At 38.2% G+C, this 27,986-nt stretch overlaps 2 protein-coding genes across 3 annotated transcripts; one reads left to right on the forward strand and one right to left on the reverse strand.

The window, feature by feature from the left end:
- Nucleotides 1-4,700: 4,700 nt before the first annotated feature.
- Nucleotides 4,701-27,980, forward strand: rtf2 (replication termination factor 2). Its single transcript, XM_004547634.5, has 9 exons — nucleotides 4,701-4,868; nucleotides 5,173-5,267; nucleotides 5,469-5,562; nucleotides 5,753-5,892; nucleotides 7,290-7,368; nucleotides 20,830-20,940; nucleotides 21,020-21,071; nucleotides 23,301-23,375; nucleotides 26,820-27,980. Exons 1-9 carry the CDS (start codon nucleotides 4,800-4,802, stop codon nucleotides 27,014-27,016), a joined length of 912 nt encoding a protein of 303 aa, XP_004547691.1. The 5' UTR covers nucleotides 4,701-4,799; the 3' UTR covers nucleotides 27,017-27,980.
- Nucleotides 10,020-18,271, reverse strand: gcnt7 (glucosaminyl (N-acetyl) transferase family member 7). Of its 2 annotated transcripts, none has more exons than XM_076884302.1 (5): nucleotides 17,979-18,271; nucleotides 14,506-14,809; nucleotides 13,584-14,325; nucleotides 12,907-12,999; nucleotides 10,020-10,674 (listed from the first exon to the last, which is right to left on the reverse strand). In XM_076884302.1, exons 2-5 carry the CDS (start codon nucleotides 14,710-14,712, stop codon nucleotides 10,427-10,429), a joined length of 1,290 nt encoding a protein of 429 aa, XP_076740417.1. In that variant the 5' UTR covers nucleotides 14,713-14,809; nucleotides 17,979-18,271; the 3' UTR covers nucleotides 10,020-10,426. The 2 variants fall into 2 exon arrangements, with proteins under 2 accessions (XP_076740417.1, XP_004547690.1); XM_004547633.4 differs by having other exon boundaries at nucleotides 12,907-13,002; nucleotides 17,979-18,269.
- Nucleotides 27,981-27,986: the final 6 nt, after the last annotated feature.

The following is a 27,986-nucleotide window of genomic DNA, read 5'->3' on the forward strand; positions in this document are numbered from 1 at the left end:
GAGGAATGAGCTCTTTACAAAGAAACTAAACACACTTGCAAGATCCTCTTAAGCATGAATTAACAAAATATATGCTTTATCATGACGATTATCCATATATTTAAGCATTAAATGTGTATGTTTCCTGGCCAACGGCTTCTTTTACATCATCTTAATAATCTAAGCTAACTGGTTTCTAGGTGTAGCCATATTTATTTGGCCTACTAACTGCACAAGGGGACTAGTCTACAATTCCTACCATCTAACTCTTTGAAAGAAAGTAACCAAACTGTCAAACTACTTCTTTAAAGACCAACAAATCTATATATTTAAAACCACAAAATCTGGTTAATCAACTGAAATAATAACTGCTCTCCAAATGGATTTTTGCTCAGTGTCCAAACTTAGCACTGAGCTCACTGTACCACAGCAGTGCTTAGATTCACTGTTTCCCCTTATGGCTATAATCTGTGTGTGTCTGTGTGAGTGTGTGAAGGCAGGAGAAAGTGAGAGAGGGCATGAGAAGGTGAAATTGGGTGTAGAAAATACTGAAAAAAGTGAGAGTGAACTTTGTTATTGCTGAAGACGTGTATGGTGAGGCGGCGGCTGGCGTGGACACCTAGACCCTTAGCTACTGTTGCTGCCAGGCTTCAGCTGCTACGTGTGCTCAGTCTTCACCACGTGCCCACAGAGTACACAAAGCAGCCACAGGTATGTCCCCATCACCCCAGGCCACACCGATCACAGCCAGGATGCTGTCAGAACCTTTCTGCTAGCCTGTCAGGCTAACGAGTTGTGACTGAGTCTTTGCTGCCAGCACACAAGGAGTTGTTCCATTCATATACCTTCTATTGATGTATGGAGACTTTCCTTACCAGGTCACAGCCATCAAGGAGGAACCCTGGAACGTGTGTGTGTCTGTATCATAAGCACGTCTGCTTTTAGAGACTGCGAATGCGTGTGTGCTTGCATGTGGGCGTGCATGTATCCATTTATCTGTTGGTGGGTGTTCAGTCTGGTTTGCCACAGTGGAAAAGATAATCATAAACTGGCTGGGTGATGGTAAAAATGCATCCAGGTGGACTGCGCTTGTGTGCTGCTGCATGGCTCTGTGTGTCAGCTTGGCTGGGCTCACAAAGGTCCCAGTTCTTCATGAAATTTGTGGTAAATAAATTGTTGAGCTGTACACTTCAGTGCAGCCAGTCGATCAAAACTATCACACAGCTGGCTGCTGCGACAGGGAAAAATGTCCCGCAATCATCTGCAGGAGGAATTACGACAACATTAGGCATGTTTTTCTTTATCATTTCTGCACAAAGTTGAGCAATATAAGCAAAACCTAATTTGATCTTTGATCATTTAAACAATGACAATTGTGTGGTTAGGACTTGATGCCAAATTACATGAGATAATTTACCGTACAAGCTATCAAGAGTCTGTATCAATATATGGCAAAAACTCAATAGGGTTAATAACACTAGCATGGCTCAGACCAAGAGGATAGAAAAATTAGTTATGGCCAGTGTTTCCAACTGACATAATTTTAGCTATGTGAGTTTCAACATAAACAGAAAAAGGAATGAGAAAATAATTGTGGTCGACTGGTGTGTGGTAACCCGTTGGTTTCAGTCTTCATGTTGGATGTGGTGTTCTTTTTCCAGGGTTTTGGATTTCTCATTATATGTTAGGTACATGAACTTGTATATGGCTGGATACGTGCTGTTAGAGTTGACTGAGTACAGCAGCATTCCCTACTCAACCTAAACTCACAAAATATTTTTTCATTTGCCAGGATTTTTATTGAGGGAGAATTTTATGGTAAAGGTAGATTTGCAGTTGAAATCTGAAAGTTCATGCACACGGTGGGGCGTCACTGTCCACTGGAGTCGTTCCAGAAAAGTGTGAAATGATGTCAAAACAGCCTTTAAATTATATTATTCCTGTATGGGCAGCAGACAAATAAAAAAAATTGATGGGATTCAGGAAATTAAAAGGATGCGTGCTGTCAAGGCATGATTAGTTTTGAAATGTAAAATGTATTACAATTAATCATTAACAATAAATATTTCACTGAAAACTGAATAATGCTGGCAAATCTCCTGCTTATCCAGCAGTCTCTGAGATACAACAAGATTGTCTTTCATTCATAAATCTATAACTTTAACATCTTTTATTTTTGGCATGCTTTTTTTCAAAGAGTTGGGCTTTGGAAAATAGTCATGTCATTATTTATAAATGCATAAAACAGATATTAATCAACTGTGGCAGCTATTCCCATTGCAGGATGGCATTTCGTTAGTTACTACAAATAATCACATTCTTGCCTCTGCACATTTTTTTAAGATGAAATCTGCCAGAGGAAAAAAAGAAAGAAAGATTTACCTTCTCACCATCCCCCATGATAAATCTGAGAAAATAGCCCTCTGCTCTGTTCCAAATAATTTCCTTCCAGCTCTGTCCAGAGAGATTTCAGGGACTAGGCAGTTTGGTTTTTCTCCTTCAGAGAGCGTTAGCTTGGTTGGCTGCAGGGCTAAGGGTCCAGCTCTATCAACTAGCGCCAATGTAAACACAGCAATTCCTCCCCAATTAGAAACGCTAAATGCATTGGACTCGGTGCAATACCAGGGCTGGTCTATGCAATTAATGCAGTCTTAGTCTCCACTGGCTGCTTTGGATGACTGGGATGGTTAAGATGTATACAGTTTCAGTTCAAGGCCAGTCACTGGAAGTCTGATTATGCAGGTTGGACTCATCATGGAAGTATAAACATGAGGCTGGATGGGCGCTTAGTGGTTGGGGTTTTCTTTGGGTCAGCCGTGCTGGGTAGCACCACCAAGATATGCGTGGGAGGGAGGTCAATCAGAGGGAGATATTTGTAAAAGAGGAAGCGGCATTTCAGCTGTGGAAACTAATCAGATTCAACTCTTAGAAAGCACAGAAGCTGTGATTATTACAGTGAGGATCTGTATGCACTTTTTCAGACCAGATGTAAAAAGACTGATTATTTTGCAATTAGGCCACTGCAATGCCATTATTTTATCAGTTAGCAATCAGTAATTAAAAATAGACCTTGCGCCTGCAATATCCAGTCACTTCTTAAGATTTAGAAAACATATGGACATTCAGACTTGCACTATCCCTATTCTTACTTTTTATACGTGATAATTTCACATTCTTTTTAATTAGATTAAAGCTACAGTGTCTGGTGACTTATCCTCCTACATGTGTGTATTTTGAGTTTCTGTTAGCATGCAAAAAACATGCAAAATTATTTAAAAAAATGAAGAAATAAATAAAAGATATGGTAAAAAAAGATATAAATGAAAGGTGCAAAATACAACAATGTATCCACTGATGAGGTGAGGTTAGTTACGTACATCACACACACACACACACACACACACACACACACACACACACACACACACACACACACAAACACACACACACACACGTGCACGCACACACACATACAACCTCTTTTTTGTGATAGAAGTGATAGAAGATCACACAGGGTTCCTTTTGTCCTTTGGCCATTGTGCATTGAGGTGTTGATTTGCTTCAGCCCAGGGCACTGTACTCTCTCAAAGATAGTTTGCTAACAGAGCTTTCACTCCATTGCCTCTAATGAAAATCCATACTAAACATTTAGCTCTGTGTGAGAAAGGGAGGAAATTCAATAAGACACATAACACAATTTATAAATTACAGGAAGAACCAATCGAACCAACAGGGAAAATGGAAAAATGTTTTTATGTTTGTATTTGTTAATTTTGCTTATTTTGGGCAATGTATTGTATTTTGTATGTGGCTTCCAGTGTGTGGTGAGCATAAAGAGGTTGAAATCTATTTTCTGGGCCAAAATGAAGTCTAGTGCTGGGTTTTTATTCCTTCTTCTTTTCCACAACGATTATCAGTCATGCCGCCAGAGATGTCTCCACTGAGGTATTCCCCAAACTAATGGTCGCTCTTGGACAGCACTATCGATAGTAAACTAATCTGAAGCCTGCAAGGCACAGGAAACAGATCTCATTAGCACTCACTGAACTATCTTCCAAGGAAACTTTCATCTTTAGACCACTCTGACAAGAGGCCTGAAAGCCAGACTAATGTCACTTACTAGTTCTGGGTTTAATGGCTGACTGAAAATGTGGATGGATGGATGGACAATGAAAGAGTGGAGGGATCTGTGTGAAGTTGTTTTATGTTTGTGTGCTTGACTGTGGGGTCATAAAGCGCTATAGTTTAGCAAAAGCCATGGAACCATACAACCTTTTTGTTGTTAAATCAATGTTACTGCTAAATACATTTGGATTGTTTTTGATTATTTTGTTATGTGCATTTTTGCATAGTATATGTTTTGTGACAATTTGCTTATTCTGATATCACCTTCTTATTCTGTATTTACATGCTAGACAGTATAAATATGTGATTTAAGTTGATCTAAATTAAGTCATTATAAACTAGCTGTGAAAAAAATAAACAAAAACATTTAACAAAATATAAAAAAAAGTCAATATAAAAATATATATGTAGTTTCTTTCTATTCCTCTAGCTTCAAGTTAGATAAATATACTCACATTTAGAACGATGCTGCCACACCATGGCCGAAGCTATTAGATACACATGCAGCGTTTGAACTTCTAGTCATTCAGCCACTAGAGGGCGACTTTGAATTCATCGCACATCCCGCGAGCTTTAGTGAGATCTCGTTGTTTGTTTACAACCCGAGAACTTCCTGTCTGATGAGAGTAGCATTTTGGTTTTTTTGTGTGTGACAGTGACTGTTTGAGCTAACTAGTTAGAAGTGAGCTTTCAAGATGGGTTGTGATGGTGGCACGATTCCCAAAAGACACGAGTTGGTGAAAGGGCCCAAGAAAATCGAGAAGGTGTGTTAGCTTTATTTGGCTTCAGTTTCCCTTCCGTTTTTAAATAGAAAATATCCCTGTTGGCGATATTTTTCGAACGCTAACAAGTTGCTAATGCTAATGGGCTAAACTAAGTATTGTTAAGTTTCGGGGTTTCATCATGAGAATAAAAAAGACATATTACGGTATTTTAAATGTGGTTTCTAATGTACGTTATGTAGTTGCTGTGAGTTTTCAGAATTTAACGCTAGTTAACATTATCTTGATGTGTTATAGACGAAGCTACATGGCGTATTCTTTCCTCACGGTCTTCTTACATGAACAGGTTGATAAAAATGCTGAATTGGCTGCCAAATGGAAGTACTGTGCATTGAGTCAAGAGAAACTTAGACGACCCATCGTCTCCTGTGAACTGGGAAGGTGAGTTATTTTTTTGTCTTGTTTTGTACTCGGGCATTATTTGATGTTTGGACACGGTATCGCTCGATGATGTGACAGCGCGAAGATATAAACACCGTTTCACAAATAACAAAAATCAGACATGAATTAAGACTGTACAGTTTTTCATCTTTTCATTACACCACATTATGTTCTGGTGGTCTGGCACATGTTATTTTTCAGACTGTACAACAAAGATGCTATCATTGAGTATCTCCTGGATAAGTCGGCTGAGAGACCTAATGCTGAGGCTGTAGCACACATCCGTGGGATCAAGGTATATTAACACCGAAGTGTGAACATCTAACTTGTTTTTTTTATTTGTTTGTTTTTGTAATTAATAAAATACAGAGCTACATTATCCATTTACACAGTTGGAGGTCTTCAGCCCATGTGTTTCTGGACACATGATTGTGTGTTTATTCGTGGTTTCAAACAGGAAATCTATCTATTTGCTTTCTCTGAAGGATATAAAGGAGCTGAACTTGACTGATAACCCTGAATGGGAAGGAGAAAGAAGAAATACAAAGGGAGACAGATATGAAGACATTCATTGTGGCATGTTTATTTGCCCTGTAGTTGGGTTGGAGATGAATGGCAAACACCGGTAAGCAACCTGAGTGAAGAGGTACTAAACCTAAGAATGAAAAAATGAGACTGACGATTCATGTTCTCTCTTTGTTTTAAGGAGCAAGCCACTGTATCTAAGTTAATTTTAATATACTAAATACATGTTTGAAATTCACTGCAAAACATATGATGGCATTCGTCTATCTTGCTTCTGATATACTTGTGAATTTCTGGACAATTCTGTATTTCTTAAAATTCTCTATTTTTTATTTTATTTTACCTCTGTACATAACCACATCGTACTTTAATACCGCATTTGCGATTAAGTTGGAAATCAGAATTTTCAAGTTCCCAGTGGAAATTTTCACCTGGAACGCCCTCTCAACTCAAATTTCCAACTCAGAAATTCAAAGTAGACATGCCAACCACAAGTTAACAATTGTAAGATGGCAGGACTGAACGTAAACGTTATTAAAAGTGTAAAACTTTTAACCTGTGCTGGTATTGTTTCGTATTTGTGATTTGTTAAATAATCCATTCACACAGCACTTACAAGGTTCGATCCATGACCATGCTGCAGCAGTGTTTTTAAGTCAAAGAAAAACAAGTATTGCTCTGTTTTGTTAATGATGGATGAATAGTTCTATCTTACTAAGAAGCAAGGTATAAGACATCCTGTTTTTACTGTCTTCTCTGACTGAATCATACTCAACTCAGGAGTGATGTCACTCCTGAGTTCTGACTTCTGAGGTGTCTGGAACACAGCGTAAGTTAAATAATCAAAATGTAATGGAAGTACAGATTTGTATCTTTGATTCTGGAGTTTAACAAAATGCATTTGGTAGAAATGTTGATGCAAGTGAAGAAAACAGTTATTTGGCTGAGAAAACAAAACAAAACAAACCTATCAGAGAGAAATCAAAAACCTTGGGAGTGGCCAAATCTTCAATCAGGTACATTACTGAAAAGAAGAAAGCATTAGTCTGCTCTGCAACTCCATCAAGCCTGAAAGGCCACAGAGGAAAACTAAAGTGAATAAGGTCAAAATTCTTTATGGTTAAGAAACAAAAACATTCACAAAATCTAAGGGCTCCAAGATGCTATGGCACAGACTTGTCTACATGTTGTAGCTGTTTCCTGTCACCAGGGGGTAGTGTCACAAACAACTCGTCTGTGGGTTACTTTTGCTGTTATGCTGTTGTGGGACCTTGTCAGCTGTGGAAAAGAAAGGCGGTAGTGTACAGAGGGAAAATTACAACGTGTCAAGAACCCAAAAACGTATGGACCTAACTTTAGATCACATAAAGTTAGAAAGACATACAGTTCCCAGCCCTGCGTCTGTTATTTATTTATTTATTTTTGGTGAATGGCCCTAAAAGCGATACAGGTGGAAACTGTTTAACAATTTCATATAAGTGTTTCTCTGTTTTTTAGGTTCTGTTACCTCCAGACTTGTGGCTGTGTCTTTTCAGACAGGGCCCTGAAGGAAGTCAAGACAGAAATCTGCCACAAGGTAGGCAACATTCATTTATTTATTTTCCCAGGTTATTTAGCCTCAGTAGGTTGTCAACTCTGACAGTTTTTTTTTAAAAATTCTTAAGACACTTTTAATCTTTACTGCCATTAAAAATATGTAAAACAAACATAGCCAGCTCTATTTGTGACATCATTTCTGCTGAACAGCAACAAGATAATAACGTAGCTTTTATGCTCCTTAAACACAAAACCACCAATAGTTGAACTCAAAGACTTGATGGACCTAAAGTCTCCATCATTGACCTTGGGTGTTTGGCATTAATGCTCCTTGTTTAAGTCACACTCAGCAAATTTTCAACGCTAATGATTTGTAAATAGGCAGGTTTGATAAAAATGTAGATAAGATAGCAGCAGTCTGGTATTAGCTAGGGGTGGGGGAAAAATCGATTCTGTGTAGTATCGTGATATTTTGTTTGCTAATAATGTATCGATACAGGGACAGCAGAAATCGATATTTTGTTACAAAAAAGGTTTTTGTGCTCTGACTTCAGAGCATGTTGATCCTTTTTCTGAGCAAGAATCCTGACATTCCTTCACTGTCCAAATGTGTTTAACTTTTTTTATGGCCGCAATAAACATGACAGTTTACTTATTTTAATTTAAGACATGTTTTATTTTAATTAAGTTTAAAACTTTTTTATTTAATGTAAAATTATATTTTGTTTTAATTTACTTTCAAATTCTTCAGTTGCTGAAGGGGCTGCATAGTTTTCATAAATTGCATAGTTCAGAATAGCTATAATTGTACCAGATGGTTGCATTCAGTTAAGTTGGACTAGACTGTAATACAAACCGTTCAATTTGTCAACAATAAAACGGACTGAAATGAGAGAAAGACTGAGTGTGAGACTTTGATATTAGATAAAATGAATATTGATAACGTTTACTTTTATGTACAGAATCTGAATATCGCAAAATATTTTAAAAAATTGCAATAATATCGTATCGTGGGATGTATAGTGATTCCCACCTCTAGTATTAGCTTTGTTCCAGATGCACAACTGGTTGCTCAGATAGATAAGAATGCAAGTTAAATTACTGAAGTGTAATGATTTAATGCTCCCATGAGAAGACATAAATAGAAATAAAAACCATCATGTTCACATTGTTTTCGGTATTTAAGGGCTAGTAATAAAAATGTAAGTGAACTCTGGCAATGTTTTACATTCGTAGAATACACACAGATAAATAACTTATTGTTTTTGGGTTGCTTTTTTTAAACAAAAAAATTATAGCATGTTGACTTTTAAAAACTATCACAATATCAGCATTGTTAAGAAAATAAAGCCTGAAGAGAATGTAAATGTAACTAAAGTGCTCCTATAGTCCACTACAAACCACTTTGTTGTTCTATAGGAATATGTGATTAGGCAAATGTTTGAAATTTGGTTTCATCATGTTTTGACCTTTGTTTTGCTGAATTCACAATTTGCACTAGAATCTATGTGAACTTTAATTTGAGGATCAGAGGAAGTTTAACGTTTAATCACTTTAGTTGAACATGGCCTTTATATAATGCGCGTTTACAATATTACTGACCTCTTTCTGAATTTAAATAATACTAAACCATAAAGAACATGCCATATCACAACATTTATGTGAGTAGATGTGTTTTGGACAGATTAAACTGCACTGTTCCTTTCTTCAAGTCGCTTCTGAGATTGCCCTAGTTTAAGCCACACGGGAATTTGAATCAAGTAGGCCTAATGCCTTTTATGGGTTCTGACCTTGTAGTTGTAAGGAGCATTAAAACTATGGTGGAAATTTCCCATGCACAGGCTATTTTGAGGTAACAGAAAGCAGATGGTAGCTGGTCAGTGTTGTTATTTCTGTTTAATTAAAAGCATTTTGGAACAGTGACAGATCAGTTGTTTGACTTTGTCAAAAATATCTAAAAGTATAAGAAAAGCTACAGCGCTTCTTGTGGGAAGCTGACTTAGAATACTGTGATTTTTGATAAGATAGGCTTATAAGGCAGCACAGTTTCTGGAGCCAATACGATTAGCCTGACTTTACCCACTCTTTATTCAGTTGCTGCTAAGTTTAGGAAATGTAAAGTACAGTTCACTTAACCTTAAATGTCAAAGTAAAACATACAAAATAACTGATAATGCAACATCACCCTTTGTTATATCCATGTAAGACAATAAGCAGTTTGTGCTGAGTTTTGGACAGGTTCTATAAAAAGTGATAGCCATTTTGGCTTTTTTTCCCCCTTTGCATCCAGTACCCATCATAAAATTGTTATCTAAGGCTGAACTGTCAGAATCAAGTTCAGAGTGTGTGTCATTGGATAAAGACTGAATCTTTATCTAAGCCAGCATTTATCTCTCTTTTTTCTTTTTCTTTTGTGGGTTCATATTTGAACTCTACTTGCATGCTGCTGTTTACCGAACACACTTTTTGTCCTTTTTAAGAAATTTTGTTGTTTTTTTAAAAAAAATATTTTTGCAAGGAGTCATTGCATAAATTGATCTGCCAGTAAAAATGCCATTCACATAACCAAATGTCTTTAGTCTAGCTTGACTTACTAGAAAATTCTGTAGCCTATATAAAAGAAACCTTTTTAAAAAGGTAAAACACTGTTTACTCGGGTATTGTTCAGACACACTGACAGCATGCGCAAGATCATGTGAAAGTTAGGACTCGTTATCACAATTGCTTTTATTTGTTTACACCTGTTACTTCTTAAATAAGAGAAAGGGTCAACACCTTTATCAGCAGTTGTGTTTTTCAAACTGAATGTCATACTGAATAACATTTCTTTGGTAGTGTCGTTTCATCCAAGCTTTAGTCATTATTTTTGCTTTATGGACAGAATTTATTTCATATTTTATTTCTGTATTTAGAAAAAAGGACAGCACTGATAAAGTTTCATAGATAAATATATTAGTATACACACATGGTCTTGAAATGCATATTGAATGCATTTTGTCTTCCTTGGTTTTGCTTTCCTATGCTCATATTATGACATAACAACACAAGACAAGTGCAAATAAGCTCAACTAGATATAGACTGCATGTTTGTAGTGATTTCATTCTCCAGCACTGCTGTTAAAGTAGCTGCTGCTGTTGCTGTAGTTGCTGTGTATGGCCAGTAGCCATGACGGTTCTATGGGAACAGTAGCCTGGTTGATAACCTTGTTTCTGTGCCACTGCTCCAAACAGTCTAGTGCCTCAGGAAAGGTATTACTCTCAAACTTATTGGCAAACATGCTGTCCATGCTGATGATCCATGGTAGGTCTTCCACTCCGTAGATACAGATGTCTCGTATGTAATGCCCTGGAAAACAGCAGCTTGGACATGACTTTTTTTTTTAGCATTATGCCAAAATTCGTTCCTTTTATTACGAGTTTCCATTATATAAATAAATATATGTACGCAAGCGTATTTAACCTTTGACGTAAAGCTAGTGGAGAGTATGCCATATATATATATGTATGTATGTATGTATGTATGTATGTATGTATGTACGTACGTACATATGTATGTACACGCATATATATACACATATGTACACACACATGTACACACACGTACACACACATATATATACACACACACACACATATACACGTATATACACGTGTGTATATATTTAATATATATATAGATATATAGATATATAGATATCTATATATCTATATATCTATATATATATATATATATATATATATAGATAGATAGATAGATAGATAGATAGATAGATAGATAGATAGATATAGATATTAGGAGTGCAACGATACACAAAATTCACGGTTCGGTTCGGTTCGATACTTTGGTGTCACGGTTCGATATTTTTTCGATACAAAAAAAATGTTCATGCCTTTTTAATTTGTCATTTATTAAAATTATAAATATATATTTTAACTCAAAAGTACAGTTTTTAAATTTAACCCTAACCCTTGTGCGTGTTTTTTATTTTGACAGCGAATGCGCACCTGCGGACCACTTATGTGCAGCCCTGGTTATTTAGCTCATCATATCGCAGCCACAGAAATTATTTTGTCCATGAAACCATAAAGCTGCACTTTCTTTTTGCCTTATAGTCTGATTTGTCATAACTTCTCCGTTTTGTGGTAAGCTTTTCTTTGGCTGTCACTTCTTCACCCTGACCTGTCTTATTTGGCTCAGCAGAACTAAAATATATATCCTGCTACTTTTACACACGCACTCACATAAGCTCAGCGATTCTCTGCGCGATCAACCTCTCACATGTTTAAGCTTGCTGCGGGAGATTTCACTTGTCATGTTTGCATAGTAAGCTAACGATTAATAAGACGATGTCAGAGGAATTGGTGCACAAATTATCATCACTCACAGATCAGTGCTGTCGCTCTCTATACACAGCTCGCATGATTTTCCTTCCTACAATAGCCCGACGGGCAGGGAAGAGATAGATTTTGGTAGCCCGACTGAAAAAAATCGCTAGCCCGACGTCCTGGGGCTAGCGATATTGCAAGCCCTGTATCTGATTGAGGAATCACTCATCTTTGGAAAAGAGAGTTTATTACAGAGAAATGTCTCTTTCCAAAATAAAAGCTATACTATCCGCTTCTTCTGGGCTATATTCTCAGCAGCATAAGGAGAATCATGTGCTAACAGCTGTCTAAATGACTCGGCTAAAGTTAGTAGCATGCTTGCTTTTTTTTGTCTGCTTCCACTTGTCTTTGCACTAGGATGATGTCGGCGTAAATGTGCAGTCATATTCGTCGTGTTCCCACTAGTGCTTTCAGGTTAATCTCGTTGAAATGACCTTAACGCCACAACACGGCAAATCTCCGTTAACGAGCTACCGCCGATCGCCCTGTGCATGGGGCTAGACGGCCAACACGTTAACGAGCTAACTGCGCTAACACACTAGTTCCCACCCATGTAATTGAGCATTGCACGGCACATCCAACATACTGTTTTACTTTAGTCCATGACTCGCTTACCTTCAGGGTCATACGTCACATGAAAACCAAAATAATTCCAAACGCCAGATCTGAATGAGGGTGGGGGAGGTCCATGTTACAAGGAGAGCTTAACTTCTGTCTTGCTAGCTTGCCCTGCGCTCTTCCTTCTGACGATGCTGTCTGTGTTGAGCGCTCAGTGGATCTGCGCTCGACAGTGCAGCCTAGGCGGAGTAGTCGAACGCAGATTCACTGAGCGCTCAACACAGACAGCATCGTCAGAAGGAAAGTTGATAAAATAAATTACAAATGTTGTATTGTTCGATACATATGCGTACCGAACCGAAAGCACTGTATCGAACGGTTCAATATCGATATGAATATCGTTGCACCCCTAATATATATATCTATCTATATCTGTGTGTGTGTGTCTATTTATGGATGTACATGTGACTTGCTCACAAGGATTTATGTGGGATTAATAATTTATTGTTGGATTACAAAACTAAATACCTCATTTTTACCACATTTTTATAATTTAAATAATTAGGAAATATTGGTAGAATTTAATCTCTGGGAGAGTAACTAATCCGGTCTTTATTGACATATATGACTATACCTTTGCAACCACTGTGTGCACTTCCTTCTTGATCCCGCCATTTGATTGCCCGGATAGCTCCTTCCCAGCCTCCATCAATGCGACTGCCTGGAGCTTCTTAAAACATGTAATCAGACAAAATTGGTAATTATATGACCTAATTGAATTGTCAAGGTTTAACTAGCCCTGCTCAGGCCTCCTTCATCTGCTGTTTGAGAGTCAGTTCTCGATACATCTCAAAGAAAAGCTAAAGGAAGAGGTAGCATTTGCAGTCTGTAAGCAATTAAAAGTAGAGACATTGATCAAAGTTGCAAAAGTTAAACTTGTTATAATTCCTGATAAGTTTTCATTTTACCAGGGGGTAATGAAATAAAATGTATAAGGATAACAAATGGTCACAGGCAGGCTGGAGTCTATTCTAGCTGACAAAAATGAAAAAGAAAAGTATAACCTACATAGACAGAAACCCATTCAGTCTCCTGAACTATGAGAAGGAACTGAAGTATTTAAAGCCCACATACATACAGACACAGAAGGCTCCAGTTAATAAGGAAATTTGAACCTAGAACCTTGTTTCATATCATCTTTTGTTTATATCACATCATACTCACATTAGTACATGTTTAATAGTTTTGTGCTAGCTGTTAAACAAGCGTGGAGTTTTGTGTCTGTGCACCTGTTTAAAACCGCCATTTTACCTTTGATATGGTTGAGCGTCACCCAGTAGTGTTCATCTGGACTGAATGTGTCCCTGGACCAATCCAAGAAGTCATGCGCTATTGGGCTTTTCAGAACAAAGTCCACGAAAGGTCTTGTAAGAACATAGTAGGCTGTTCCAAAATATAATTGCAGATTGTGTGGAGGAGGCCTTTTCCTCAGGCCTAGCCCTTTCGGAGCTACATGTGACCCCACAATCTCCTTGTACTGGCGTTGCGTTCTGTACATCATAGACATCGGCTGTTTGACCCCAGGTGTCATGTTTTTATCCCTCCATTGTTGGCTCTGCATGTACTGTACCAGTTCCAGGTTACTCTTAACAGGGAAGTCTTGTCCACACAGATTCACCACCTTCTTCCAGTCTGTCTTGGATTTCGCTAGATCCTTCATGCAATTCAGATCTGCTTGCAAACGAGAAAAACCAGCATAGGTCACAGTTTCACTGTGACTGGAGAGGAATGTATTTGGAAAGCAGCTGACTAGCTTCTGTACAGCCTCCCGATACTCCCGTGGAGCCTTAGCATCCACGTGAATGCAGTACACATTTTGTGGCATGTAAATTGCCCTCAAGAGGCGGACAAAAAGCTCCAGCTCTTTATGAATAGTCACAATGAAAGCTAAAGGGTAAGCCTCCTCTGCACGACTTAGAGGTTTTGTTATAAAGTGTAAATCTCTTTTCAAGTTTGAGCACGGCAGGTGGCTGTTTAGAATGTAGCTTTCCACCTGTAGACCAAAAAAGCATATATTGCGACTGTTACTGTTGAAACTCATTTTTAAATAGGAATGTCAATGTGACTGTGCTAATGCTCCTAACTGGTTGTTAGATCAAATGAAAATTTCATCTAGAATATTTGTGCTTTTTATTTCTCAGAAGTAAAGAAAGGGTGGGGGGAAAATACATACCTGGCAGTCACAGCTGTACCAATTTACTCCTTTCTTCATGCCTGGCAAAAAAGTTTTACACACAGTTGAGAAAGGTTTGCAACTTGAAGATGGGGGAGGCTTTAACTCAGGTGGCGTCCTAGTCCTCAAATAAATGAAGGAAAAGATAATAATACTTATCCCGAGGCACACGAGGAAGCTGCATTTTGTCCCTTCAAGCTGGCGCATAATAGCCCTGTTTCTCTGTAGTCTGCCAGTACCACCACAGTTAAAGCTTCTGCAGTGGAGACATCCAGTTGGATTATTTGCAGAAGGATCCTGGATCCTTGAGGAATATAAAATAGGGTTAAGTATTTAGGTTGGACCTAATTGATGAAGCTAGCTTGTAATATTTGGCACATTAACTGCTGCTGCTTTAGTGCTTCTGCAATGTCTATGGGATGTGTTTTCTAGAACCACAGCTTGCAACACAGGAAGTGAATTACTTGCTGTTCTGTATATGATAATATTACAAAAGCATGGCAAAGGTAATTGATATCGATCACTATGTTAGATGTATTTTTTATGATAATGCAAAGCAGTTCAATTGCGGATAACTTGTTTTCATCTTGTTGTATATTTTCAACGCGGCAAAGGGAAGAAGATGATTTAGTTCTTGAAAGAGTACTTGTAAAACGTTTAACTGATCACTTGCAGAGGAGCGGTTTATTTGCGGGACGTTGAGTATAGTTTCAGAATTCATCATAGTACTGAAACCTCTGTAGTGAACAATTACTTTACTTGAACAACAGGCTATCCTATTAAATCTCAGTGTCACATTCATTGGCCACAGTATTTTGCTACAGAGACTCATATATGCTTTTGTGTTAAAGGAAATGGTTTGCATTGATTTTAATCATGACTTATTTGATGGATTCCAATGTGTGCATGCAAATAGGGAGTCGTCTTCTCACATGACAAGTTTGTTATTGAGTTACAGATGGTTCTGTGCTGGGACCAATTCTGTTTACATTATAGATGCTTCCCTTCCCTTGTTATTAGACAATTTTGCATACATTTTCATTACAACACAGATGATACCAAGCTATAGTAACCTCTGAAGCTGGATTACACAAATTAATTAGTTAAAGCAGCGGTCCCCAACCTTTTTTACGCCACGGACCGGTTTATGCCCGACAATATTTTCACAGACCGGCCTTTAAGGTGTCGCGGATAAATACAACAAAATAAAACTAGTACCGGTACCGAAAAAAAAAAAAAGATTTATTCATAACGCACGTGAAAAGACCCGGGACAACCGAGTTAACGATAAAAATGATAACAAAATAACGCTGAAAACTGATAAAAACCCTGAAAACGGTCCTCAACTCTCGCGGCCCGGTACCAAACGACTCACGGACCGATACCGGTCCGAGGCCCGGGGGTTGGGGACCGCTGAGTTAAAGGACAGGCATGTTTTAGACACAACACTAAAGTTATTATATTTGTCCCTAATCTCTGAAACATGATGTCTAACCAGAACGCAAACTCTTGATTGGCATTACGTTAGCCTCCAGTAACATTGTGAGGAACCTGAGAGTCATTTTTGAACTGGATATGTCGTTCAACGTGCATTAAGCAAATATGTGTCGCTGCTTTCTTTCAGGTGGAGTATTGTAATCCATTAATATCAGATTCTTCTAAACGTCTTCTTTTTATCTCTCTGGCTCCTCACAGTTTGTTCAAGTACTCACTCACAGATCACTATCTACTCCAGTTAATTCTGGTGACCTCAAGGCTCTGTCCTGGGTCCTTTACTTTGTATTATCTATCTCCTACTCCTAGGTGATATTTTGAAGAAGTATAACATGCAATTTCACTGCTATGCAGATGACACCCAGCTCTACTTATCTTCCAAACCCACAGGTTCTCTCCTACCCACAACTATTTCTGATTGTTTAAGTGACATCAAGGTTTGGTTTACTCACAACTTTTTTAAACTTAATGGCAATCAAACAGAATTTATTCTAATAGGCACCAAATCAAAACTGACTAAAGTTCCAACCAGAAGTCTTTCATTATCCATTGATAACTCTGACAACAGAGTTATCAATGGACTCTCAGGTCAAGAGTCTTGGTGTCATCCTTGACAGCACTCTTTCCTTCACAGCACTAGGGCTGCCACAAACGATTATTTTGATAGTCGACTGGTCAACGATTATTTTTGCGATTAGTCAACTAATCAGATTGTGCGTCCATTGGACGTAAAACTTACAGCTTATTGCACCAGCTTACAGCTTTAAGTGTTTAAGGTATGTGCTAACTAAAAATAAAGACAAGATGATAGTTTATTAAACTTTTAATGAAATTTGCAGATTGTCTCGGTAAAGTTGAATAAACTCGGCCGTCTGCTCCTTGCTATCTAAAATATAACAGGAGTATATTCTCGAGCATCTCGCACTTCTGATAATCAGTTGTCTGCTTGATGTTTATTCATCTGTGTAAAACTATAATTTTAATCTCAGCCAAACCAATTTACTTGGGAACAAATAAAATACTGAAAAAAGCCAAACAATAACATTTTTAAGTTATCTAAGTGACTTATATACCATGTTTAACCTGAGTAGCGAAAGACGGCGGTGGGTTTGAAAACAATTTGCCGGGAGTCCGGTGTTCTCACCGGCTCTAATGAGCCTTGAACCGAGCTGTTGGGTAACAGACGTCTCCGAAAACGCTTTTTTGGAGGAGGTTTGAAGTAGCTCCTTTTTAGGGACTAAATCGGTGTGCTGTGATGCACCGAGCATATCCCGACACCCCCAACTGGATATGGCAGATTACTGCCCCCCGGAGCCAGTTTTTGCTAGCTGTTTCTTTCTGTTAAAAGAGAGTTCTACACTCCCCACAAACTGCTTGCTTACAGGGAATTTTTTAAATTTTGGTGTTTTCTCCCAAATACTGTTAGGTCCTATGTAAGTAAACCTGAGTTTAATTGGAAAAAAGTACAACTTTTATTTTTTATTTTGTTTATTAAAAAAAAAAAAAAATATACCCAAGTATCCTTTGGAGGGCAGAGAAGCTTTAGACATGTCTGAACACTGTTCTCTTTCACAGTAAACATCCTCACTCAAGCCTGTTCCTGAGAATATCACTGAAGATAAAGATATCAGCAGGGAGGCTGCCATGGAAATGTGTATGTTTCTGATCTGCTGAGATTCCTATCCTTCTCATATTGCGACTAATAGAAAGAACAGTTCATATGTAGAAACAAGGAATAGCTTGCTGGTTGTTGGTTATGAGTTTGGGTAGATAAAAAAAAACCCTTTGGTTTCTTAAAATATTTGTTTATACATTCCTTGCAATGAAAATTTGAGATCATATTTAGATCAGCATGTTCGACTATATTTTGTTTTCATGCAATCATTTATCACATTGCTGCTTTGGTCAGAGGCAACAGAAATAAACAGCAGAATATGTAAAGAAAGAAAGACAAAGAAATGACAAGCTTAGTGACCTACCTTTGATGCAGGTCAATCTATACTCCTTATAGTGAAGAGGTCAACTTTTGTACATCAGCACCTGTTTGGGTCTTAATGACCTAAATTGCTCCTGCGAGTTATGTTGCTATAATTCATTTGAAGTCCTGCAGTGAAGAGTCCGTTCCTTTGGTGCCATCAGCAGCAGCAGCAGTAGCGGTAGTGTCAAGCTAAATTGAATTGCTTTCTTGTGTTCTCGTCAGGAGGTTGCTTTCTCAGAGCTTGATGTTGCGTTGTGAGTGAGCCACAGTGGTTTGTAATTGTGTGGAGTATTCTCTTGTTGTGTTTGCAGCTGATTATGTCTCTCCTCCCACAGCCCCATGAGACAAGTCCGGCCCTCCCTGGTTACTAGCATGAACACCCAATCACACACCTGACATAAGGAGTCATATTCACACATTACACACACACACACACACACACACACACACACACACACACACACACACACACACACACACACACACACACTCTTTCTTGCTATCTCTCTCTCTCTCCTGCTCACTTGTGTATTGCATCAGTATTCTTGTTTTTTGCTCGTCTTCGAATCTCATTACCTCAAGTTTCTTCTTTCTTTTTTCCTCTCAGATAAGATCAGTTCCAGTTTATCTGCCCTGTTAATGGTGTGCATGTTTATGCACACTGTGCAGTGTGACTCGTCTCTTGTTCACAATCTTGTTGCCTCTTGCAGTTACAAAAAAAAAAAGATTTTGGTTGACTTGTTTACTAACTGACTTCATGCTAGGTTGTGTCATTTTTGGTGATGGTAACAGCAGAGTGACAGACTTCATAGCGGTCCACAGAGTTTATTTGCTGCTTGGTCAGCTCCCGAGATTATCTCTGTTGTGTTGAACAGAGCACATGGCCACGGTTCACACCCAGTGAGCCTGCATTACAACCACACAATGGATCCCCTACTTGTTACTCAGGGGTTTAATATTTGTTTTTGAATATCGGTGTGTGTTTTCCTATTAAAAGCATTCATCCCGTTTATATGTTTAGAGACACAAAAACCTAAGCCTTTTTCTTTTTCTTTTTAATCGCAAGACTTTCACAAATATGTAAGCCAGTTTGTTTCATACAGGGTTATCGTTAACCAGTATTATCCTGTATTTCTATTAGCAAACTTACAAACTGTTGTGGATAAATGAAATCATAACTCAAGTGCTACTTCTGAAACCAAAGGAACGATGAAAACAACAGCAACAATAAAACAAATTACATTTTAATTTGGATCTGGAGCAAATATTAAACTTTTGATTTGGTGTGACAGAATGGTTTATTGTGTTGTGAAAATTTCAAGTGTCAAACTGTTGAAATAATAACATAGAATAACAATAACATTTCTTTGTCTTAGTCATTTCATCGATGTGTGCGTGTCTGACTGACACGTTCGTGGCATTTTGTTTTGTTTTTTTCCCCTCTCATGCTTCACAGAGTTTAGCCAGTCATAGGCAGGCAGCATGCAAATAAAATGGAAAACGGACGTGTCCCGACAAAGAAATTATCTGTGGGTTGATCTAATAGTTTTGTTAGTTAGTGTTGAGTTCTAGGTATGTTTGGATATTAATGGCTCATGGAAAAAGCAAAAGGCATATTAAAAAAAAGTTTTACTGCAAATTCCTGCAAAAGATGCAAACGAGCAACATTTTATGAACGTCCATTGAGAAAGTTAAAAAAACAAAACAAAACTGATTTGCAAGATGGATTGGACTACATGTACTTATACGAAGTGAAACTGAAAGCAGTCACTTTTTCAGAGAAAATCATTTTAAACTAGCCTGACGGCCAAATATGTATATTTCAAAATACCTTAAATGATGTTAATTACAATCAACTTTCAGTTTTGTTACTTCCTGTTTTGCCACAAAATTTATAATGCATATACAACCAGACAATGTTTTATCAATGCTAGCAGGCGGCAGCTTTTAAAAGTGTAAGTAATTGAAGGGCACTTTTTTAATCCTCCTTGGCCAAGAAGCTACTGTCACTGATAACAGTTTACCTCATTCAAAGTGTGAATCTATTGAAAGGAGGCGCTAGCAACAGCATTATACACAATACTAGTAATAGAGAATTATACACAATAATAACACAATTAACAGTAAAATAAGCTAGTCGTGTTTCCCTGGAAATTTCAAGTAAAGGTTTAACGTAACTCCTTAGCACTTTAGTTTACCTATAACTAAAAAAACGTCACTTTTTTACTTGTTCGGAGCCTGCATAGTATTTTAGTTAAAAACTTTTATTCCTTTTTCAATAAAAATGAAAAAAATATTTTCTACATTGGATGTTGTATCTTGGGTCACGTTTTTTAACCAACCACTTAAAGTCCTGCTTTTCCACACCAGTATTTTCCATCCAAGACTTGCTCTATATAGAGTGCAGCTAGTGATGCTTGGTTGAGTGTTTACTTTACTTTAGGATTACACAGCACCATCCTTCATAGCTTGCTCTGCTGAAGGGTGTGTTGTTTCCTCAAATAGTAAAACAGGTCTGTTGTTTCCACCTTGAGAAAGAGAGGAGGTTTATGTGCAGATTCTGCAAAACATCTTGCTTTGTTGGGGGTTGTTGAAGTAGTTCCCTTTTTAGGTACTAAATGGTAAACAGAGGTTGACACAGAACTTGCTCATTGCTTCATGATTTCAGATGATATATGTGAAAGTCCTACCTCATATTTAATTTTAAAACAGTTGTGCTGGATAACAGTGCATTAGCAGAAATAACGCTATATGGTGAATGTCTTCTGCCTTTACACTTGTTGCAAAACATGTTTGCCTTTTCTAAATCCCTTTAAGAGTCCCTTATCTGGAATATAATGTTTGTGTTATAGTGTGGAGATCCATTTAAAGATGAAGATATTGTTGTGCTCAATGGCAACAAGGAGGAGGTGGACAAGCTGAGGGAGAAGATGGAAGAGAAGCGGGCCAAAGCTAAAACTAAGGTGTGTGACTTCTCTGCTTTTTGATAGAATCTGTCTTCACAACTACAAAACCCTGAAACAAATATTCTTTGATTTTCAGAAATCAAAGAAGAGTAAAGCAACTGAAACGGTGTCAACATCAGAATCAAAAGGTTTGTGTGAAGCCTAGTAAGTAAGTCATCATATGTGTTCAGCATTTGCATGAACAAGGCCAACGAACTAGCAAAAGGCCAGAAAATTTTCTTCTTCATTTGGATAATATTTTGAATGTGCTGTAGTGTACTAGCTGGGTTATTCAAACTTTTAACTCACACTGAAAATACTGAGAAGTTAAGATACATATAAATGTAATATATAGTGTGTGGCCAAGCTAATGCTGCTAATACTTTGTACATCAATGATGGACATTATTACTTTATCTTATTCTGGTTTTGCAGTAATGTATCAGGCTGGTTTTGTCATATTTTACTGACATACAGTGTTTTTCATAATTCCTGTGCAAACTTAGATCCTGACACATTTCCAATAACACAGGATTAAGTGTAACTGTAAAAGATTAGTCATAGAAATAAGTAATATTGGCCAATATCAGCTTTGTTGACTGTCTTTCACCTTTTTGCAAGGAAAGAAAAAAAAAAGGGGGGGGGGGAATATTCCCACAGTTTTACAATTGTAAATCAAAATGTAAAAACTTTCCTATATTATACATTTCCTATAATTGTGAATGTGTCTTACTATTTCCAGTTGTTTTTCTTACTCTCATAAATGAGCCAAGAAATGCAAAAATAGTCACACTGAACCAGATTCTGTAGATCTGCAGTCTAACCTGATGTTAATTAGTCTAAATTGAAGGTGTCAGTGTTGTGTGCCAACAGAGAACATTGCTGTGGTTTCCTGTTTTCAATAATAGCACAACGCTCTCAACTCACAAACAAGACTAACTGAGAAACCCCAGAATTCGATTTGTTTTTACTCAGATTAACACTCCAATGCATAGCTGGACTGGCCATCGGGCGTACCGGGCATTTGCCCGGTGGGGGGGGGGGGGGATTTTTTGTTTTTATGGGCAGATGTTTTGGTTTTTTTGGAGGTTTTTTTCTTTACGTAACTGTATCAACAATGAAAGGTGGTGGATTGGCCAGATGCTGGCAGATGTGTAAAAATAACTCAACTGCTTGGTGGTGGCTATGGCGGAGCTTCCACAGATTCAGTAACATTAGCAAGTGGCTGGTCTCCACCACTTGGAAAGGTGAGGCAGGAGGAGGCTGCTAAACAACAGCAGCAGCACTTAAGGTTGATAAGTTGTTGTTAGAATTTACTTAATATTACTTTCTAGTATCAGCTGATGTTTGCTGGAGCCACAGCTGTAAAAGCTGTTGGTCATGATATCGGTTTGGATATGTGGTGAGAGGGAAACATGAAGATGAAACCAGGAGATGTCCTTACTGAATCATCAGAGCTGAACAGCTGATGGAGAAGCAGGTTTACCTTTTAGGTGACATGAATGAGTTGAGAGGAAGTTATGAACTGTTTCTGAGAGACAACTAACACCAGGATCCTTTTCTACGTTGCTGACAGCTGGTAACTGTGCAGGGGCGGGTCTAGCAAAGTCTTGCCAGGGGGCCAGGTAGGGCATTAACAGGGAAAGGGGGCACAAAGAAATACGTTTCTTTCTTATTCTCATTTCAAATGTCTAGCTTTTATTAAATAATTTGAAAAAATTATCTGAATCTTACAACCAAAGTTTTCATTTGATGTAAACTGTATAGAAATCCATTATTGTACATAGGAATGGTTTTTTTTCTGGGTCCCATCATAATTTCTTCAGAGGAAAGTACTGTATATGATGCCAGTATTTTCCCACACTTTCTAGATACTGTACCAGTACTGTGTGTAAAATGCCATCAAAAAGTCAATTAAGTTTTATTCTTTCTCACCTGTCTTTCTGTCTCCTTTCACTTTTTAAAGGTTGCCATGTTAGAAAAAATATTTGCCCTGCCATTGATGTGGTAAATAAATAGTTTATGAAAATACCACTAAATCTGTCATTTATTATTTATTCACTGAACAGTATAAGTCCACTCAACTTACACAGTCTGGGGAAAACATGGCCCAGGGGGTAGAACAGTCGTTTACTTGGTCTGTGGATCAATTTGCCGGGCACTCCAGTCAGTGCATGTCTTAAAGCATACATTGGAATGTTTTTGTGGATGAATGTTTGACAAGGTATAGAAAAAAGTGCTTGTTATGAATGTGTGTGTGATTGGGTGAATGAGGGTTGTAGGAAGAAAGCACATTTAGTGCTCAGTTAAAAAGCGCTACATAAGTATTAGTGCTTTTAACCATTTATCCTCTGTCTTGCCTGATTGCTTTCCACACAGACGGCACAGTGTCTCCTCCCAATGATATAGCAGGAACAAGCTTGCAACAAAATGGTGGTGACAGCAGCCAGTCAGGTAAATAACAATACTTGGATCATTTACGTACAGACAAATAGTCTATTGACATTGCATTGTCTTCACAAATCTCTTGAAGCCAACTGTTTTAAAAACATGAATGTGGTTTTCTGTATGTAATTCATTCAGCCTCTTTTTATTAACCTTCTAAGACCCAGCAATGAATTTTTGTCCTCTGACTGAGACTGCTACATTAAGCACCATTTATGCTATCTATACGACTCCTACTATACTGTCAAGGGGACATGATGGGCTTTTTATAAATGCCACATTTGTGGAGGTTGCAGAGCACTTTCTTTTCAAAATGATGGAAATTGCCGCTTCCACAGATTGGCATACATTATGATTCTATTGCTTACACTCAGATTGTTTCTTCAATTTGAGAGTCTTAACTTTGACTTTGATTTCAGAAATGTACAATAAGTTTATCCCTTCCAAAACAAAAATTGTATTCACTGTCCTTTGTATTGAACAGCAGGACTTACTACTTACATTTTCAACCAGTCCATACTTCTGGTAGCAGAAGGCAGGATGAAGCAGAAAGATAATTTACTCAGAACTATGGAAGAGGAGTCAGTGTTACTGCTGTCAGGGGATGAGGTGGACAAAGGCCAGACATCAGAGTAGGAAGGTGGAAGCTCAGAGGATCATCATCTTTAAAGGAGCTTACGAAGGGGTGGTGTGACTGTACCTACCATCCATAATAGGAGCTGTTTAATGTAGGGCTCTCAATTTTTTAGGCATTTTAATATCTAGAAGGGGAAATAAAAACCTATTCAGTTGAATTCACACAATCACACTTCCACCAGCTAAGATTTTGATTTCTTCTCTTATTTTGTCAAGTCATGTAATTAATGCACTTTCAGCATATATATTATTAAACTCTACATCTGCTATCTTTATCATTTCAATTTGGGTTACATACTGAAATTGGGTTGAAAATTCTATAGGTAATGATAGGTTTGTAGCTTGAACCTATTCGCTGGAACGTTGAAGACAATATAATTACACAGCAAGCAAGACACGAAGTAGGCAAAGTTCTTCATGTTTCTCGTGCACGGGAGAGAACCGGACAAACGCCGTTCCTTCGCTTGACCCCAGTTGCTCTCGTCCGCTCCCCCGTAACACTGCTCTTTTATTGAGGTTACATGAATATGCATAGGTTCATTAACATATGACGTCTACATACAAACAAAAAGTACCTTGCCTGTGTCTGTGTGTGTGTGTGTGTGTGTGTGTGTGTGTGTGTGTGTGTGTGTGTGGGGGGGGGGGGGTCAGAGTGTGACCCCATAAATGACTTCCCTAAACCTGCTGGTCTGGAAGTCCAACAGTTCATCTAAACAAAAGGCACTTAGCCTAAAACAGATATAGCCACGTTTATCCTACCATAAGACAATAAAACAAGGTACGACCTCTTCCCATGCTCCCAGGATGTAGGTGTGCATTCCACTCTGGAATGCACACCAAGCCTTTGCAGCCTGCTAAAGATCACACATCCTATCACTACACAATTGATTATACACCTCTAAGCATATATGGTTAAATATTTCTAAGCATAAATGACAATCAACAATACAAAACCTAACAGGTAACATGAAAACAGGAAACCATTGTCTGGTGGTTGTGTGTAACAGAAAAAATCACCACACAAACAAGAGGGAAATGGTCATTTCTGAAGGTGGCATTGGAACTGAAACATTGTTCAGTTTATCTGTTGTCACCGCTTGTAAAGATAGCTTAAAATCTGAATTTACTGGTTCCTAATTAAAGCCAATTCATTAAGTTGAGAGAGCTTCATCAACATTGGGCAGTCTAAGTAATAATGATCTTAACGTCACAGCTAAGTGGGAGCAGAATAAAGCACTCTGGAAAGTGAATACAGAATGCAATAAGGCTGCCATGAAGTGTGATTACCTTCACAGTTCGATGTCCTGCATAACAGTTGAGAAACCAGTAACTACCTACAACTTCAGAGCCTTAGCATACACAATCCTTTTTGTCCATAATGGGCGATGGATGTTATCATTTTGCCAGGCTCCTCAAAAGCTGGTATGAACTTTTCACTCTGTCTGAAATTTCACCTTCGTGCTCTAATGTCTGGCTCTTGTCCACCGCATTTCTTGACTGCTCTAAATTTGACTCCACTTCCACAGTTATTTTTCTTTGAAACAATACTTAAATTATCTAAACGGATCTATCACACATTTTTTCTTCTAGGGCTCAGGAGGTTAATGATCCATGTTCAGTCTAATGTTCAGTGTTTTACCACTGATGTCCAATTAAAGTAAAATTCTACTGTAGTTAAAATGTCTATGAATTGTTCTCAGTCATCCAGGTCATCGTAGTTTAAGGGGCTTGGAAAGAAAAGCGACTGGACTTCTTTAAGTTTCCTTGAAGACATTTCACCTCTCATCCGAGAAGCTTCTTCAGTTCTAAGAGCAATTAGTGGAGAGTCCCAGATTTTAAACTCTATGGGAGTGTCCCCAAGAGGGTCATGGACCCCCTATTGATCCTCTACCTAATCACACGAGCCAAGGTGTGGAAACGGGTGTGGGTCCCAATCAGCCAAGGTTTTGGATGAACCTATTGTGAAGCCTAGCCCCACCCTGTCATGTGATTTACTGAGGTCAAATCTCCCAGGATGTGCGTGGGCGTTAAGGCGTCTAGGAAGGGATCTCAAAACTGGATTATAGATGGCAGACAGCTGGTGTCGTAAGCCACCGCTTCTGTTCAAGGATGGTCACTCACAGTGGACATAAACGGCTTCTTTCACACCTCTTTCAAACCATCTGTCTTCTCTGTGAACATTGGCATCCTCGAAAGAGTGACCTTTGTCCTTTAGATGCAGGTGGACAGCCGAGTCTTGTCCCATGGAGGTGGCTCTTCTATGTTGTGCCATGCGTTTATGAACTGGCTGTTTGGTTTCTCCAGTGTAGAGGTCTGAGCATTCCCGGTTCCCTGTACAGCATACACTACGTTGTTAAGTTTGTGTGTAGGAGTTTTGTCTTTGGGATGAACCAGTTTTTGTCTGAGTGTGTGGCTGGGTCTGAAGTACACTGGGATGTTGTGCTTTGAGAAAACTCTCCTGAGTTGCTCTGATAAACCTGCTACATAAGGGATGACAGTATTGTTGCATTTGTTTTTTCACACCTTGGCTTGTGTGATTAGGTAGAGGATCAATAGGGGGTCCGTGACCCTCTTGGGGACTCTCCACATGTCTTAAAATCTGGGACTCTCCACCAATTGCCCTTAGAACTGAAGAAGCTTTTTGGATGAGAGGTGAAACATCTTCGACTAAACCTAAAGAAGTCCAGACTCTTTCCAAGCTCCTTAGACTATTGTAGTTAAATTAACATCCAATGGGTATGATCAACCTGTGGGAGGAACAAGTCCTTATTTTTAAAGATGCCTTTTTTTTTTTGTCTCTTTCATCCTACTACTCAGCTGTGGCTGGACCCTCTGGATCTTCCAGCTCGTCTAAAGCGACCAAGTCTTCATCAGCCTCTGCTACAAAGAGGTCCATCCAGGATATGAACGAAAAGTCAGAGGCTTTTAAGTCTTTGTTCACAACCCACAGTTCTGCCAAGCGCACTAAAGATCAGACATCCAACTGGGTCACCCACACCCCTTATCACTTCTAATAACTACTAAAGTGCATAGATCACAGTTTCTAGATCTTCCCAGAAATATTAACATATTAAAATAAATCTTGCTGTGCATACCAAGCACACACACCAACCCTACATGACCTCAGATATTGACAGCGATATGCAGGCTAATTCCCAATTTCTCTCTCCAGTTCCCAGTAGCTCAGTGTTTACATGTTGTGAACATTTAGTTGCGGCTCCCTAAGTGGTTCTGAGTGTGTACTTTGTAACTTAATTCCTCCCCATGGATTCCCTCACAACCTCTTTGTTGTCAGTCACAGGTGGTTGAGGAATTAATACTAGGATGACTGTATTATCAGTGGCACTCTGCTTCCCCCTAATGGGCAGAAAATAGCATTTTAATGTGCTCACAGGATTGCTGCATTTATTTTAGTCCTTAGTTATGATAAGAAAAATGAAAAAAGACAAACTGCCCTGCATTTGAAAAGGCAGATCCTCAGTAATTAGTATCTCCAGATTTTCCTTCCTCACAAAATCTAGTTGTATGTGCCTGGTAGCTATTTATTTTGGCTTTTTTTTTTTTAACAGGTGTAGCAGGTGACTTTCACTCACTTTTGTTCTTTTAATTAGTTATTTCTCAATTGTTCTTTGAAACGGGGGAAAAACTAAAGCATTTGGTGTATTTGACTCCTCTGATTTGCAAAATAACCACCACAGCCAGAGACCAACAGCTTTAATGCGATTGGGGAAATATACTCTATAACTAATGCTTTTTTTGTTTTTGTGCATTTTTGTCTGGACTTTAATGGAAGACCTTTAAAATACAAAGTTACATTGTATTATTGTCTCCAAATGAATTCATATTGAGGTTAAATGTGCTTGTATAGACAGTCAGTACATTTACAACATTTACAAAGAACTAAAAAAAGGCTTTGTTCTTACTTTTTGCTTTTTTTTTTGTATCAAGCAATACCACAATAAATTTCTGTTCACAGTATTTTAG

Source organism: Maylandia zebra, linkage group LG5, assembly GCF_041146795.1.
Source record: "Maylandia zebra isolate NMK-2024a linkage group LG5, Mzebra_GT3a, whole genome shotgun sequence".
Lineage (NCBI taxonomy): Eukaryota > Metazoa > Chordata > Actinopteri > Cichliformes > Cichlidae > Maylandia > Maylandia zebra.